Below are 16,590 nucleotides of genomic sequence, written 5' to 3'. Positions count from 1 at the left end.
TAGTTTTCTAAGAGGACTTTTATTTAGATAGGAGGCCAAATATTTTAGAAGCAGATATTGTAATATATGCCATCGATGCATTAATGGTGTCATTTTAAAATGTATTATTTAATCATGTACAAGGTCTTTGGCTGGCTACACACTAGTAACACTTGGTTCATTTTCTTGTTTTCACTCTCCATGCTTGAAAACAAACTGCTCATTTCTTTAAAAAAAAACATTTTAAGAGAAGGGACCACTATGATAATAATAGTTAGAAATGATCAATCTGGACAAGAACTGAGTACTGCAAGTAGGTAAGGGATATCCATGATAACCTTTCAGCATCTGTATTACTAACCATAATGCCCAAAAGGAGAGGGGGGAAAGGAGAGAGAGTGAGAGAGAGAGAGAGAGAGAGAGAGAGAGAGAGAGAGAGAGAGAGAGAGAGAGAGAGAGAGAGAGAGAGAGAGAGAGACTGCGACTGCCATAGAGGCAGGCAGGGGTAGGGGTGTGGACGGGGAAGCTGGGGACATTGGAACATGATACAACTAAAACCCAATCACGAACAACTTTGTAACTGTATCTCATGGTTATTCAATTTAAAAATAAATAAATTTTCAAAATTAAAAAAAAAGCAGAAGATATTTTATTGTTGTTATGGTGACCTGGTCAATGAGAGTGTTAATGTTTATGCTGTGGGTGTACAAAGTTACTGCATCCCCTCCACCAGAAAGCCAAAGACCCTCCCTCCCTGTCCTCTCGTCCTCTCCTCTCCTGACTCGCAGCCCCACTTGGTGACCTCAGTCATTTTGCCAACATCCAAGGGTTTGTTTGCACTGGATACTATTCATTCCCTTGGAACACCTGTAAAGGCAATTAGAGGCCGCCCAAAAGCCTCTGTCTCTCTCGGAGAGCCCGGCAAGCTACCGAGTGTATCCCGATGAGCCTGGCAAGCTACCCCTGGCATACTCGCTATGCCAAAAACAGTAACAACAGCGGTTGTCATTCCCCTGACCCTGAAAGAGCCCCCAATACACTATCGACTACACTAGCACTCGACAGGGATGAATGGAGATGTTACTGGCACCTGCTCGAGCAAATTGATGAACAATGGATGACAGCGATACAGTGATATATATATATACACACACACATATCACTTCAGAGCCTGACAGGCTACCCATGGCATATTTGATATGCCAAAAACAGTAACAACAAGTCTCACAATGGAGACGCTACTGGTGCCCGCTCGAGCAAATCAATGAGCAATGGAATAACAGTGATACAGTGATATATATATATATGTATATATATATACATATATATATATATACACACACACATACCACACCTTAGTGAGATCATCTGATTTTGGCATTTTTCCATCTGGCTTCTTTCCTTACACATGACACCATTTTCGTTTCTTCCAAGTTGAAACCAAACTCAAAATTTCTTTCTTTTTTTCCTTTTTATTTTTTCAGCAGCATTGTGCCTATACACTGCAGCTTCTTTATGCATGCATATGTCATTGATCGCTGGGGTTGTTTGCAGATCTGGGCTATTATTGTAAATAGTGCTGCGATGAACGTGGGGGACGTGTATTTTCAAGTTAATGTTTTTGTGTTCTTGGGCTGTCTGCTAAGGAATGGAATCACTGGGCCTTACAGAAATTCTATTTGTAATTTTTTTTGAGAAGTTTCCATACTGTTTTCCATAGACGCTGAACCACACAACGTTTCTGGTAGTGGTGAATAGGGGTCCCTCTTCCCCATCTCTGCCAGCACTGTTGGCTCCTGAGTCTGGGGGCGAAGCAATCCTCCTGGTGTGAGGTAGCACGTCATTGGTGTCTTTCTCATTGATTTTCAATTCCCCGATACTCAGTGATGACGAACACTTTTCTCATATGTCTATTAGCCATCTGTATGTCTTCTCTGAGCAAAATTGCATGTTCTTAAGCCTTCTAAAACTTAAATATTTTGTTAATTTTCTGCAGCTAGCTGGAAGGAAGAATATTTTCCTGCAATCACAGCTTGTAATGCTAGTTTTTAAGTTTATCCAATTAAAGAACATGGAGACAGTGTTCTTATTTTGTTTCTAAACATGGCACACATATTTTCTTTTTGTTGTGAAAACTTTGCTTTCTGCCTTACATGTTTTAGGGCTGCTCTTTCACGTTGGTATTTTTCAAGTTGTCGCACCTCACCCACCACCCAAGTAACGGCTTTTAAATTCTGTCTGAAAACTTCACTAAACGTGCCATGCGACGTTACTCATTATTAATACTGTATTAATAATCTCATTGATTTATTTTTATTATATAAAAGGAGAAAAAATATTTTCCCCTCCCCAGGAGAAATTTTTTTAAAAAACAAGTGCAATTTGAATGCTTCTTACTTACCATGTCTCTTACTTGTCGTGTACTGTACCAGACACTTTGGTAAGATGTAAAGGAATTTCATAATCCCTACCTGTGAGAAAGTTATGCTCTTAGAAGTGAGATTAAAAATATCTTTTAAATCATCCAAAGTCAATAAAAGTATTATATTAGTTAGTGCCACCAAATGTGAGGAGAATGATGTTCGGTGAGTGGAAAGGCATCAAGGTTTTCAATATAAGTATGATGCTTACTTTTTTTTTAAATTTATTCTTTTATTGAATCATCATGTGGAAAGTTACAAAGCTTTCAGGTTTAAGTCTCAGTTATACAATGCTCGAACACCCATCCCTTCACCAGTGCACATGTTCCACCACCAAGAATCACAGTATACCTCCCCCCTATCCCCACCTTCCCAGCCCCCCACCCCGCCTGTGTAACTGGTAAATTTCACTTTACTTTGATTACATTCAATATTTCAACAAAAAACTCACTATTGTTGTTTGGAGTTTCTCCCCCCTAAAGTCGACCTGCTGAAAAGGAAGCATTTGATAATTTGTTTTCCATTGCTGAGAATGAAGAGATATGAGGTCGAGTGAATGCACTAGTGGCCGCACGGTTTTGGATTTCTGTATTTTAGTATTTTAGTAACTAAGTCCAGAGATGATGCTTACTTTTTACAGTGCTAGAAGAAACAAAATTTGACTACCAAAATGTTAGGGTTTTGAGCCAAGACCAGATATTTATCTGTGGACCTCTGTGGCCTGGTAAGCAGTTGTCACCAGAGTCCTTGGCACCTGGCGTCTAAGTAACACGTGTGCTGTCCCTCTCTCTTTGCAGGCATACTTCCGACAGGGCGTCGCCCTCCAGTACCTTGGACGTCACGCCGATGCCCTGGCAGCCTTTGCATCGGGACTGGCTCAGGACCCCAAGAGTCTTCAGCTTCTCGTGGGGATGGTAGAAGCGGCCATGAAATCTCCCATGAGAGGTAAATAGTAATGAAATATTTGGACCAGCACGGGAGAGAGGAACCTTTACAGCCATCAATAATTTAGATGAGAATGCTCGAAAATCAAATTTGCAAGAGGCTGATATTCTTGGCAACATAAAATAAAGAATCTCTTTCAACAACTGATACCATTGGGGGAGGAATAGATAGCAGTAAGGCCCAAGGGCATGGAAGAGAGAGAAAGTGTGTGTGTGTGTGTGTGTATACATATACATATATATATATGTATTATATAAGAGTATGTGTAGGTTATTATGTATAGCAGGTAGGACGTTTGCCCTGCATGCAGCTGACCTGGGTTCAATTCCTCTGTCCCTCTCGGAGAGCCCAGCAAGCTACTGAGAGTATCCCACCCACACAGCAGAGCGTGGCAAGCTCCCCGTGGCGTATTTGATATGCCAAAAACAGTACCAACAAGTCTCACAATGGAGACACTACTGGTGCCCGCTCCAGCAAATCGATGAACAACAGAATGACAATGCTACAGTGCTATGTATATAATATATATAACAACTATCATTTTGTTGTTCATATATGTATATGTACATATGTGTATACATACATATTTAGTTTTATGTATATATTTAATATATGTTTTAGTTTTTCATTAGTTAGCTATTAGACAATGGGTAAATTAATTGCCTTCTCTAGATTTGCAGACTAAAGAATCCTGACACTTTTTGGGGCTGGAGCAATAGCACAGTGGGTAGGGCGTTTGCCTTGCACGTGGCCAACCCGAGTTCGATTCCCAGCATCCCATATGGTTCCTGGAGCACCACCGGAAGTAATTCCTGAGTGCATGAGCCAGGAGTAACCCCTGTGCATCTCCGGGTGTGACCCAAAAAGTTAAAAAAGAAAAAAAAAGAATCCTGACACTTTTTGCCATTGTGAGATTGTGTAAGTCTGAGTCATAGCACCTTTTGTAGTAAATTCCTTTCTTTAGATTGCTATGCTATCTAGAAAGAAAATCAAAAAAGAGAGGACATTAAGCATTCTAATATTTCTTTCTTGGTGAAGGGTGGGGTGGCAGGGGCTGCAGTCCTCAGGGGCCTTTTCCTCGTTCTGGTTGGGGGATCGTGTGGTGGTGGTTGGGATCAAACTCGGGTTGACTGCATGCAAGGTAAACACCTTTCTCCCTGTACTATCTCTCCAGCCAGCTAATATTAAGAGTAAAGTTGTATCTCACTGTGTGCCTTGTCTCACATTTTTCAGACGTGCATTTAATTTGTCAAAAGGAAAGAGCAAAAAGCAGACTGACACTATTTTACATGCGCTTCTCCTGTTATTATATTTTATACTGATGAATACTCTAAAAAAATGAATTGAAAAATAGTACTGTGAAGATTGGAGTTGTAAGGAAGGCCCTCCAAATATCGCTTTCCCTTGGAGGAACGTCGGTGTTTGAGGAATGAGCCCTTAAGATTAGACCAGAAGTGTCTACTAGTGGTCCACTCTGTGAAGTGACGTTGGCAATAAGGAAATTGGTGGCAAATAATAAACATACTTTTACATATTAAATATCCTAACATATCAATTAGATTGAGTCCAACAGAATTTACTTTTGTTTCTAAATGTTCTATTTTTTTTTTTGAATGAGCCTTAACATTTTGATGGCAGTATCATGCGTTATTTTCTCTACATTTGAAGATATTTTTCACGTTAGATAGTTTTAATAGACTGGCTCGTGCTGCATTTGGCTCAAAATATATGCTAAGTAAAAGTCTGATGATCTATATGACACTCATTTGGCCTCTGGGCAATTCATAACTATGAAAATATTTTCCTGAGAGAGGAAGGTTTCTTGTTTTAGAACAAAAGTGGCAAGAAAAGCTCTCTTCATTTGATTTTACAGCCCCATACAAAGCGGAGTCTTTGCTAGAGGAAACCTAATGGTTTCTCCCGCTGGGGGTCTGCTGTTAATAAACTCTGACTTAGAGCAGATGCGCTTGGAGCTCCAGGGCTTGAGGGGAAAAATGGACAACAACAACAACAACAAAATCAATCTGTCTCTCTCTTCCACTTTTCCAATATTTTCTTGTTTCTCCCTACATCCCTCTACAAGCAACTCACACGGAACGTTTTTTTTGTTTGTTTGTTTTGTTTTGTTTTTAATTCAGTTCACGATACCCCTTCTTCATTTCAGGTATTTCTGCTGTTGTCTTAGAATATTGGAGGGAATGTGTTGAGATCAGCAGAATCCCATGTATCATTTTGCCTTTAAAGCAGTTTGCTTAGAGACATGTTAAGGAAATCTCCCCTGCATGGTGAGAAATAGCCCAGTGCTGCCGTCTCTCTTCGGGTTTCCATGCCATGTTCTTCCCCTTCTTATAAAGAGTGACCCGAGGCCAACCATGGAGAAAGCTGTCTCTTATAGGGGGCTAGAGTGCGTCCATTATTTTTTGTTTCCTCTCCTGAAGGCAATTTAATTCATCTCATATATTTTGAGCATTGCCTTTACCTCTGTTTTTATTCCAGGTGGGGTTTTCTTTATCAACATTGTTTTATAGAAAGTTTATGTATCAATCCTCCTATACCTTACTGACCTCTCTGGTCCTGTGGTTGTAATTCAGAAATTCTGTTATCATTTGGGGTGTGTGTGTGTGTGTGTGTGTGTGTGTGTGTGTGTGTGTGTTGCCAGGGATTCAACCCAGGCCCCCATACATGTGAGAAACATGCCTGCTACTAGTAAACGCCATGTCTGGTCCCTACTGTCCCATTTTTGGAGGGGGAGTTGACTTCCAGGAGGCCCTAGGATCATTCCCAGTGATGCTTGGCCAATCAGGCTGCTGGTTTAATTCCAGCCCCTGAGCATGTGACGCTGTGTACCTAAGCGGTGCCAGGTAATCCCAGGCTACCCAGCATGCTCCAGGGTCCTCCAAGACCTGCGGTACTGGAGCATCATGTGGCACTGGGGATTGAGCCAGAACTGGGCACGGGCAAAGCCTGTGCCTTAACTCTGGGATTAGCCCTCTGGTATTACACACCAGTGAGTGTGTCATTATACCGTGTCTGGCTTCTCAGGCTGGGTCTCCTTACATGGAGGTCTCATGTGCTGGGTCACTTGTTCTCACTTTGTAGTTCCCCACGTCTCTCTGCTTCTGGAAGCAAACCGAGTTCCCAGGAGGCACCCAGCATTTCTCTTGGCTGACCTTTTCTAGAAGTTTCAATCTTTCTTTTTTTTTTTTTATTTTGTAAAAGTAGAGTCAGGGGCTGGAGCCATAGAACAGCAGATAGGATACTTGCCTTGCACGTGGCTGACCCAGGTTCTATCTCTGGTGCCCCATATGGTCCCCTGAATCTGCCAGGAATGATCCCTGAGCACAGAACAAGGAGTCAGCCCTAGCACAGCTGGGTGTGGCCCCACAATACACCATAAAAAGTAGGGTCAGCCTATATCAATATATTCTCATTCCTGAATGAACATGATATGTTTATCTACTTGAAAATAACTCTGCCCCCTTATCTATTCATTTTAATTACTGTTGCTGCGTAGGTTGCTGTTAAATCTGTTTTATTTTATGGTTTCACCAGATATCAGTTGAACTGCCACCCCTCTTAAATGTGCGTGTGTGCACTTACACACTTGTGCACGCGTGCAAATCATTTTATAGAATGTATTTCCCTTATGTCACTAATGAACACAGTGTTAACTGTGAAAGGGACCCTTCTTTTCACGACTTCTCCGGTTACCTTTCTCGGATGTTCCATTTCTCCTTTGAAGATCGTCTTCCAGCCATTTCGGCTCTTTGTATCCTATTATGCAAATGTGGATGTTATAGCTTAGCACCGCTGCCAGCCCCAGATTTAATAATTACAGAGTGAGATTGAGTTTACCTTTATTTGTTCCTCTAAAGGTGCCAGGCAGCTTCTCGCTGAGGGCTCTCTTGTGTATATCCTCTCTCTTCCTGTTAATTCAGTAATCTAAAGACGATTACATTTACGGGACATCACCTGCCGGGGTTTCCACCCACCGCGGCGTGTGCGGGCAGGCGGGCGGGCGCGCAGGGCCGGGGCAGGCAGCTGGTCCACCTCCCTTGCCGAGGGATGCTGCCGTCAATCTCCTTTTTTTTTTTTTTGCATTTTTGGATCATACCCAGTGATGCTCAGGGGTTACTCCTGGCTCTGCACTCAGGAATTACTCCTGGCGGTGCTTGGGGGACCATATGGGATGCCGGGGATCGAACCCTGGTTGGCCACGTGCAAGGCGAACCCCCTACTTGCTATGCTATCGCTCCAGCCCCTCTTTTCTTGATTCCATGTTGAGCTGCTTCTCGAGTCTCTATTAGGCATCAATCACTTTTCACCGAAGACTTGTCTTTTTGGCCTATTGTGTGAGAATAACTTTTGCTCCCCAACGTGAAAGGGGGAGAAGGGGCTCCAGGCATCCTGTCTCTGCATCTCTGTCCCTGACCTGTCAAAAAGAAGCAGATCCGGGGCCAGAATGATAGTCCAGCATGTAGGGCATTTGCCGTGGACTTAGAGGACCCAGGTTCGATCCCCAGCACCCCAGCTGGTCCCCTGAGCCCGCCAGGAGTGATCCCTGAGCACCACCCAGTGTGACCCCCCAAGACAAAACCAAGTAAAGGGAATTCAGTCACACCCAGCTTCTGATATTTGGAGGATCAGGGTGGGCAGGGCTGTGGACTGGGTGCTGGTTGTTCTCTGAGGGTGTGTGGGTGCGCTGTGGACCCTAAAATCTGCCCTTTGGCCTTACGCTTTGGAGCCGAGCTCCACCACCCGCGTTAGGAGCTGTGTCTAGCAGGATGGCCAGCGCTGACTTGTTTTTAATCTCATTCCTCTGGAGGGCCTTTGAAATCCTTGGAGAGTGAGGTAACTGTAAATAAACAGACGAACAAAACGCGAAGTGGCTTGGATCAAGTGCAAAGCTGTCACTTTTTATTCTGAATTTTGGGGGGGAAACTGTTTGTGTTTGTTTTGCTGTGCTAGGCAGCAGACCCAGGTCACACACGTGTGAGACCAGCACGCCCCAGCTGAGCTCCACCGCCAGTCCCAAAATAGGTTGATTTCTTTTGAATAGGACATAGAAGATGCTCCCTGCCCCCACCCCTTCGTGGTAAAATGTATGTAACCTAAAACTGACTTTTCTATCTGTGATTAGTTGTGGAAATCAGTGACCTTAACTACATCAGTAATGCGTTAGACCAACACAACTATTCCTCTGCAGAACTTTTATCTTCTCAGTTTAATACTATAGGGGCTGGAGCAATAACACAGCGGGTAGGGTGTTTGCCTTGCACGCAGCCCACCAGGGTTCGATTCCCAGCATCTCATATGGTCCCCCGAGCACCACTGGGAGTAATTCCTAAGTGCAAAGTCAGGAGTAACCCCTGTGCATCACCAGGTGTGACAAAAAAAAAAAAAAGGATTTAATACTGTATCTATTCAACAACATTTTACCCTTCCCTCCTCAATCCTCTTCTTGAAAACCACAATGATATTTTCTGTCACTCTGAACTGTTTTTGGCTGTGACTTTGGGGTTATATACTTTGGCACTTAGGGGCTACTCCAGAGCAATACTCGGGGGTCGCGTCTGGGATATCCGGCATTCTGCACGGTACGAGGGATGGAACTTGGGACCCCACATGCAAAGCCAGGGCTCCAGCTTGAACCGGCTTTGGGAAAAGTCGGAACCTTTGCAGAATGGTGTGGGTGGGGGTGAGGACAGTGTGGTAAAGATGACCTGGAAGCTCCCTGACCTCTTGGTTTTGTTTTTTTTGTTTTGTTTTGTTTTTGGGTCACACCCGGCGATGCACAGGGGTTACTCCTGGCTCTGCACTCAGGAATCACTCCTGGCGGTGTTCAGGGGACCCTATGGGATGCTGGGAATCGAACCCGGGTCGGCCGCGTGCAAGGCAAACGCCCTACCCGCTGTGCTATTGCTCCAGCCCCCTCCCTGACCTCTTGATGGGCCATAGGCAAGTGCTCCTCTGACTGCTCACGCAGATGCTCCCAGAGCGCCCTTCCTCTGGTACAAGGCAGGGTCACGGCCAGTCAGAGCAATCCCTCAAGAGTCAGTAAGTTTTCACTCTTACATTGATATTCACCGAGTGCTCTCTGTCTGGCATCACTGCAAGTCCAGGGCTTCATCCCGTCTCGCCTCTAATTGGCTTCTCTGGGCTCCCTCCTGGCTCACCCAGCCCATTCTTTGTTTTCCTCTTGCGCAAACTTTCTAACTCAAAACCCCGACCTGCCGTTCTTTTACTCGTTTTCCCCATCGCCATACAGCAGCGCAGCCCGCCTCCTCAGGGTCCGAGAGCATCATCGTCCCTCGCTTCCATTCTCACCTCCAAGGCCAGACTTGTCACAGACAACCTGCAGTTGCTGGATCACCTGCTCTCTCACCTCCTGTTTTCTCCTCCGTTGCCTCTCGCTTCGGAAAGCGTTCCCAGACATCCCCCCGGTAGAGACACTTTTTCTCTTCCAGGATTCCAGGGCCCATCCCTCGGGATTGGAAGTTGAGTCATTGTTTTAGACATTGCTAGGAAAAAGAATGCCTGTGATTAATTGATGACACTCCTTTCTTATTACACATTTTATTTTTAATTTATGTGAGCTGGAAAAGGTTATTGCGATCCATTTAGAAATAGAGCAACAAGCCATTGTGTAGCATCATGTTTCTATTAATATGTGGACACATATGCACCTCAGAACTGATGAAGTAGTGTGTAATGAAGTGTATCTTTTAGCTGACTGTGCTTTTTCTCATTTGTTTTAGTTTGGGGCCATCTCTGGCCGTGCTCGGGAGCTGCTCCAGGCCTGGTGCTTGAGGGTCTTACTGTGCGGGGGTCTATCCCCAAGCCCCTTGGCTCCATCTCCCCTGCCCCACCCTAATTTCTTTAAGCCGATTACGTTTCAGAAGATATAACTGGGCTTCATCGGTTTTGCAAAGAACTTCTGCATTCTCCTGGGCTTGATGGGACATTCGCTGTCTCATATATTATCATTGTTTCCAGAAAGAAGAACATCTTAATAGGTCTTTGCTGCCAACATTCCATTCTGCATAGCCTGATAAAACAGCAGAATCTGTCCCTGTGCCAGTAGACTCAGATTACGTGAGAACAGGAATTAGAACCAGAGAACAGTAGGATCAGGATGGATTTTAGAGCCCATCTCATCAAATCATTTCATGTTTATAGATGACCAAAGATGTAACTTGGGGCCAGGAGGATAGCTCAAAAGATTAGATGCGTACTGGCCCAAGCTTGATCTCCCAATCATGCCCCAGCGTCTGGTGGTCCCACACACTGCCTGAATGCGGTGCTGATAGTCTCTAGCACTATTAGGTCTAAGTACAACTGCATTTGGGCCGGACAGATACTACAGTGGGTAAGGCATCTGCCTTGCACACAGCTGACCTGAGTTCGATCTCCGGCATCCCATATGGTCCCCCGAGCACTGCCAGGAGTAATTTCTGAGTACAGAACCAGGAGTAACCCCGGAGTATCACTGGTGTGACCCCCAAAAGCCAAAGTAAATAAATAAATAGATAAAAATAAGTAGAACTTCCTTTGCCATCCAGAGCATCCAATCATCAGGGCTGGCACTGCTGGCATGAATACCACTGGGGATGGCTTTCAGGGCTTCCAAATGCTGCTTTGGGGACCCTTCCACAAATTTAAATCTATTCAATTAAAAATGTTTCTTACCACATAGATGCCCTAAAAGCTTACACAACTGCCAACCCGAACTTCTGACCAGCAAGCATGGACTGATGAAACTTTACTTACAGGCAAAAGTAGAGAAATTGGCTGTTAAAAGTTTTTTAATTTAGACATTGAATGAATACATAAAGCTTAGATATTGAATCTCTCTCTGCATAGGCATCAGGTATGCACATATGTACACTTACATGCATATCTAATGTAAATGTGCATAACTGTATCCGTACAGCATCTATAGGCTTTCTGTAACCACCACCACAGTCTGCCTCTGTAGTGGACAGGGAGGAAAGTTCATTTAACATCCAAGTCTCTTTATCCTTAGCTCAGCAAAACTGTCATTCCACACACATCAGCGTTCTTCTCTATAAATCTTCATCCTATTCAGCATTCTCGATCATTTGACACCTTCATTTAGGACAAAACTTCTGCCTAAAATACCCTCCACTTTTAGGGGGGAAATGGCAAATATTTGCCTAAGCCTCATTCTCTTGTGTTTTTATTTGGGGGCCACTGTTGGTGCTCAGGGCTCACTCCTGACTGTTCAGGGATCACTTCTGGCAGTGCTAGCAGGACCATAGGTGGTGTTGGCAATCAAACTCCAGTCAGTCGAATGCAAGATAAGCATTTTACCCACAGGTTCTATTTTTTTTTAATTTTTATATTTTTTCTAATTTTTTTCTAGTTCCATTTTTTTTAATAGGAAATCAAATTCAGCTTCCCTAGTAGATACTATAGTCTCACACATATGTGGGACTTAAAGCTGCACCTCAAGGTAGCAACAAAGATCCAAAGGCCATATGGGAGAACTCATCCACACAATTAAGTTGTGGGGGGGTGGTGGTGAGAGGACGGGGGCTGTCTTTCTTTGTGGGAGAGGCATGGGTACACTGGTTTTGGAATTATGTCTGCATGAGAAGCCATTACGAACAGTATTATAAACCAAAAAAAAGAAAATATATAAGAAAAAGTTGAAAGCAGAAACAAAGTCGGCTTCCCTTAAGCTTTCTGATTATTCTTTATTTTCTTCCCCAAACTCTTATGACATGTATTGCATATTAGCATGCGTCACAATTTATCTTCATGCAATTTTGGTTTCTGTTTTGGTGCCACCTCTGGAGTGCTCAGAAGCTACGCCAGGTGTGGTCCGCGGGTATTAGGGGGACCATGAGGTGCCACGGATTGACCCAGGGCTCTGGAGAACCTGTACACTGTAGCTCTCTGAGCCATCTCCTTGACCCGTTAAATTTTTTTCACTGCATCTACTTTGCCATTTTGCCAATTTGTGAATCTCAGGCCTGCTGCATTATGCTACAGTTCACCACTGAGTCTTTTATCTTTTCATGTATTTATATTATTTTTTCCTATATTCTGAACATTGAAATTTGATCACTTACCTCTTGCTCCTTCAACTTCATTTTTATGTAGTGAACGTTTGTACAGCAAGTTCTTTGTGTTGGGGAATTGTCCAAATAGCCCCTTTGGTCTGCTAACATTAGCGATTTTCTCTCTTCTTTCTACGTTGTCTGGTTTTGGAGGCATGATGAGATGGCTTGTTTGTTTGTTTGTTTGGTGGCCACGCCTGGCTATACTCAGGGGTCGCTCCCGGCTCTGCACTCAGGAACTGCTCCTAGTGGTGTTGTAGGGTGCCAGGGATCAAGCCTGGGTCAGTGCCGTACCCACTCTACCATCTCTCTGACCCCAGCACTTCCTTTTTTCTGCCTCGGCATTTGGTTGCTATTGTTAAAAAGAAATGACCAGCTGAAGCGCGTGATCACCTTTGCTGGCCATCATTGTTTGGGGGTGCCTGTGTCTGATGTCTCCTCACTTGAGAAATCCCCCCACTTCTTTCCGCTGCCTCCTGCTTTGTTCTGTGAAGGCTGACAATCAAGCATCCTCATTTCCCATCCTCGGTGACTGCGACTCCCAACATCGACTCAGGAGCGAAAGGTCCAAGACAGGGTGGCATGGAATGGATGCCAGAGCTAGTGGTGACTGTGGTGACTTCCTGTGCCCAGGGGAGATTCATTAGGTCACAGTGAGTCTGCACTGCAGGCCGGGATGTCCAGGTTTAATTGCGGCATCCAGCTCACCACCCCGCAATCAGGCTTTGGGGGTGTAGTTTTGACTCTGAGTGTGGCCCCTAGTCCCCCACTTTTTCCGTGGCTACCGAGTGCCTTTCTTTTCCACCTAAAGCCTGCCCTGCCTGGTTTCCTTGGCTGGCAATTTACATCGTTGCCTAGGATTCCTGCTACCCACAGCCTCCAGGGCCTCCCTCCCGGGCATCAGATGTTGGGGGGATTACTTACTCGCATTCTTCGTCATTTCTTTGGTTTTTTAAATGTTTTTTTTCTTTTTGGGTCACACCCGGCGTTGCACAGGGGTTACTCCTGGCTCATGCACTCAGGAACTACTCCTGGCGGTGCTCAGGGGACCAGATGGGATGCTGGGAATCGAACCCGGGTCGGCCGCGTGCAAGGCAGATGCCCTACCCGCTGTGCTATCGCTCCAGCCCCATTAAATATAATTTTTTAAGGAATTTTTTAAATTAAAGAACTGTATTTACAAATTTATTGATAGTGGAGTTTTAGGTATATAACATTTCAACACCAATCTCTCTTCTGAGAGAGAAGGACAATGAGTCTGTGGATCGTGGCCCCATTCTTCTTCGTTTCTAAAATAAGGGTATCTGCTGTTTTTTTTTTCTATTCTAAAAATCCATTATTTTTGCTTCCAACTAGTGGGATGCTAACTGGCTTCCAGATCAATCTGCAAGTGTACCGCTTAAAATCCTGCACTCAGGATTTCAACCTGGTGTATTGTTCCTGTCTTTTCTAGCAATTTCTGGGTCCTCCTGCTTGCATTTCACCCTGTTGGTTTACCTGCATTTACTGGGACTACACACCCTACCGCTTGCCTCTCGACAGGTGTAAAAATGTTCTTTGTTCTCTGTTTAGTGATCTGACTAAAGGGAAAAAATTGCTTCAGGCAATAGTAGGTTTCTAGGTTTCTGTGATAATGTTGATTCAGAGGAGATTTCCTTAGTGGAGAGCTGAGGTTCTAAGTCATAAATAATATATATATATATATATATATATATGTATATATATATCCACATATACACACACAAAACTACATTTTAGTGCCATCCTGTTATACAAGAGATTCATGATTTGAAGGGATCACTCTGTGTATGATATCCCCCCCACCCACACTCTTTAAACAGTGGAACAACTTAAAGTGAAGTCATTTTTCAGGAAAGCTAAAAGCAAATGTGTTATAAGTGCCACCTCATTGTAGGATTACAGTCATCAGCCCTGCAATTGTCTTTTAAAAAGTCAATCAATAAAACAAAACAGGGCTGGGAATGTAGCTCTGCTCCGTGGAAACCACCTCCCTCCCCCCCTCCCCCCCCCCCCCCCCCCCGGTCTCTCAGGCACCAGGCTCAGAGACTGATCTCCGACATGTCAAAAGAGCAAAAACAGTCACAGAGCTTATTAGTCAGCCGTGCCCAGACATCTTTGGGAAACGTGCTCTGCATGCCAGGTGTGTTGGGGACTTTTACCTGCAGGGCAACAGCATATTAAAATTCAGTGACCACAGTGTGCCAGTTGTCTTGGAGCTAATATATGGCGTAAACAGCCCTATAGTGGTCTTCCGATTTAGCGTGGAGAGTATGTCACTTTATTTGATTTGGGGCAGGGGCACTCTACTTCTGGAGCCCGGTGGTCCCTGTGGGCCACCATACAGTGTTGGGGACCAGTCCAGACCTCTTACACGTATTGCCAGTAATTTACCACTTGAGCTGTATCTCCGGGAACGCAGTTGAAATGGTAATGCAAGTGGAGCGGTCTGAAACAGTCACGTACCAGACTCTGCGTTCACACTTAGAAAAAAACACCGCCGAAGTTCAGCTGCAAAGATTAGTGTGGACGGAAGGAGCAGGGGTTGCTCTCTGGTCACGGGGGCGGAGAGGCTGTGCACACAGAGAGGGGAGAGGCAGAGGGAGCAGAGCCAGGCAGGGAAGGGGGAACCCTGATCAGAGAGAGAGGCCAGAAGAGAGAATGAATGCCGCATGTGCGCGTGAGGGGGGAGGGTCGCCGACCATGCGACTGGACACACTGGGGTAGTAGTGGGGACGCAGAGTCATCTCCACTAATGGACAGTAAGGGGTACAGTCATCGTGTGAGTGGACAGGGAGGGGTGCAGGGTGCATAAGTGGACAGCGAGGGGTGCAGGGTGCATGAGTGGACAGGGAGGGGTGCAGGGCGCGTAAGTGGACAGCGAGGGGTGCAGGGTGCGTAAGTGGACAGTGAGGGGTGCAGGGTGTGTAAGTGGACAGGGAGTGGTGCAGGGTGCATAAGTGGACAGGGAGGGTGCAGGGCGCGTAAGTGGACAGGGAGGGGTGCAGGGTGCATGAGTGGACAGGGAGGGGTGCAGGGTGCATAAGTGGACAGGGAGGGGTGCAGGGTGCATGAGTGGACAGGGAGGGGTGCAGGGTGCATGAGTGGACAGGGAGGGGTGCAGGGTGCGTAAGTGGACAGGGAGGGGTGCGGGGTGCGTAATGGTAGGCAAGGGGTGCAGGGTGTGTAAGTAGACAGCGAAGAGTTGCCGGATGAAAAAGTGGAAGACTGCTTGCCATCTCTAGAAAGGTCCGCTTAACATTAGTCACCAGGGCATCTCGGAAAGACTGTGGTGTGGGTCACCTCACATTCTCTTATTTTCCTTTGTTTTTTTTTTCTTCCTCAGACTCCCTCGAACCCACTTACCAGCAGCTTCAGAAAATGAAACTGGACAAGAGCCCCTTTGTGGTCGTGTCCGTGGTTGGACAGGAACTGCTGACCGCTGGCCACCACGGGGCCTCTGTGGTTGTCCTAGAAGCCGCTCTGAAGATCGGCACCTGCAGCCTCAAACTGAGGGGCTCCGTCTTCTCCGCCCTGAGCAGCGCTTACTGGTCTCTGGGAAACACAGAGAAGAGCACGGGTTACATGCAGCAGGACTTGGATGTAGCCAAGACCTTAGGTAGCTACGCTTCTTTCCCTCGTTTCTTCCGTCACAGGAGAGGCTAGAAAGCTGTTTAACGGGTATTGACAGGAGTAACGTAGGCAGTGAAAAGTGAGTGTGCCTCTAGAACATTCTATTTTCAAGCACTAAGTACTCTTGGGCTTTTTTTTTTTTACAGTACAAGGCACCCAGGCCAAAAGATAGGTACTAACATATTCATCATCCTCCCCAGAGACTTGGGCTAATAGGTTTACTAGCATGGTTAACACGAATTTAACATTTCATGGGGGTTTTTTTGGCTTTTTTTTTTGGGGGGGGGGTCACACCCGGCGATGCACAGGGGTTACTCCTGGCTCTGCACTCAGGAATTACTCCTGTCAGTGCTGGGGGACCATATGGGATGCTGGGAATCGAGCCCGGGTTGGCTGCATGCAAGGCAAACGCCCTACCGCTGTGCTATCGCTTCAGCCCCAACATTTTATGTTAATGTTAATATTTACCTACCTTTGGCTACATCATTATTTGGCCCACGGAAACTGCA

General features: G+C 45.4%; 1 protein-coding gene across 2 annotated transcripts in view; it reads left to right on the top strand.

Moving 5' to 3' along the window:
* The window catches only part of TTC28 (tetratricopeptide repeat domain 28), a 724,018-nt gene that overhangs the window by 382,251 nt on the left and 325,177 nt on the right, over positions 1-16,590 (top strand). For both annotated transcript variants that reach the window (XM_055146863.1, XM_055146864.1), the window contains 2 exons: positions 3,197-3,344; positions 15,795-16,067. In XM_055146863.1, the coding sequence (XP_055002838.1) occupies positions 3,197-3,344; positions 15,795-16,067 (421 nt within the window). The remainder of the gene's footprint in view (positions 1-3,196; positions 3,345-15,794; positions 16,068-16,590) is intronic.

The sequence above is a fragment of the Sorex araneus genome, chromosome 9 (assembly GCF_027595985.1).
Source record: "Sorex araneus isolate mSorAra2 chromosome 9, mSorAra2.pri, whole genome shotgun sequence".
In the NCBI taxonomy this organism is placed as follows: Eukaryota; Metazoa; Chordata; class Mammalia; order Eulipotyphla; family Soricidae; genus Sorex; species Sorex araneus.
The sequence above is the reverse complement of the archived record's forward strand: the minus strand, read 5'-3'. Positions and strand labels throughout refer to the sequence as shown.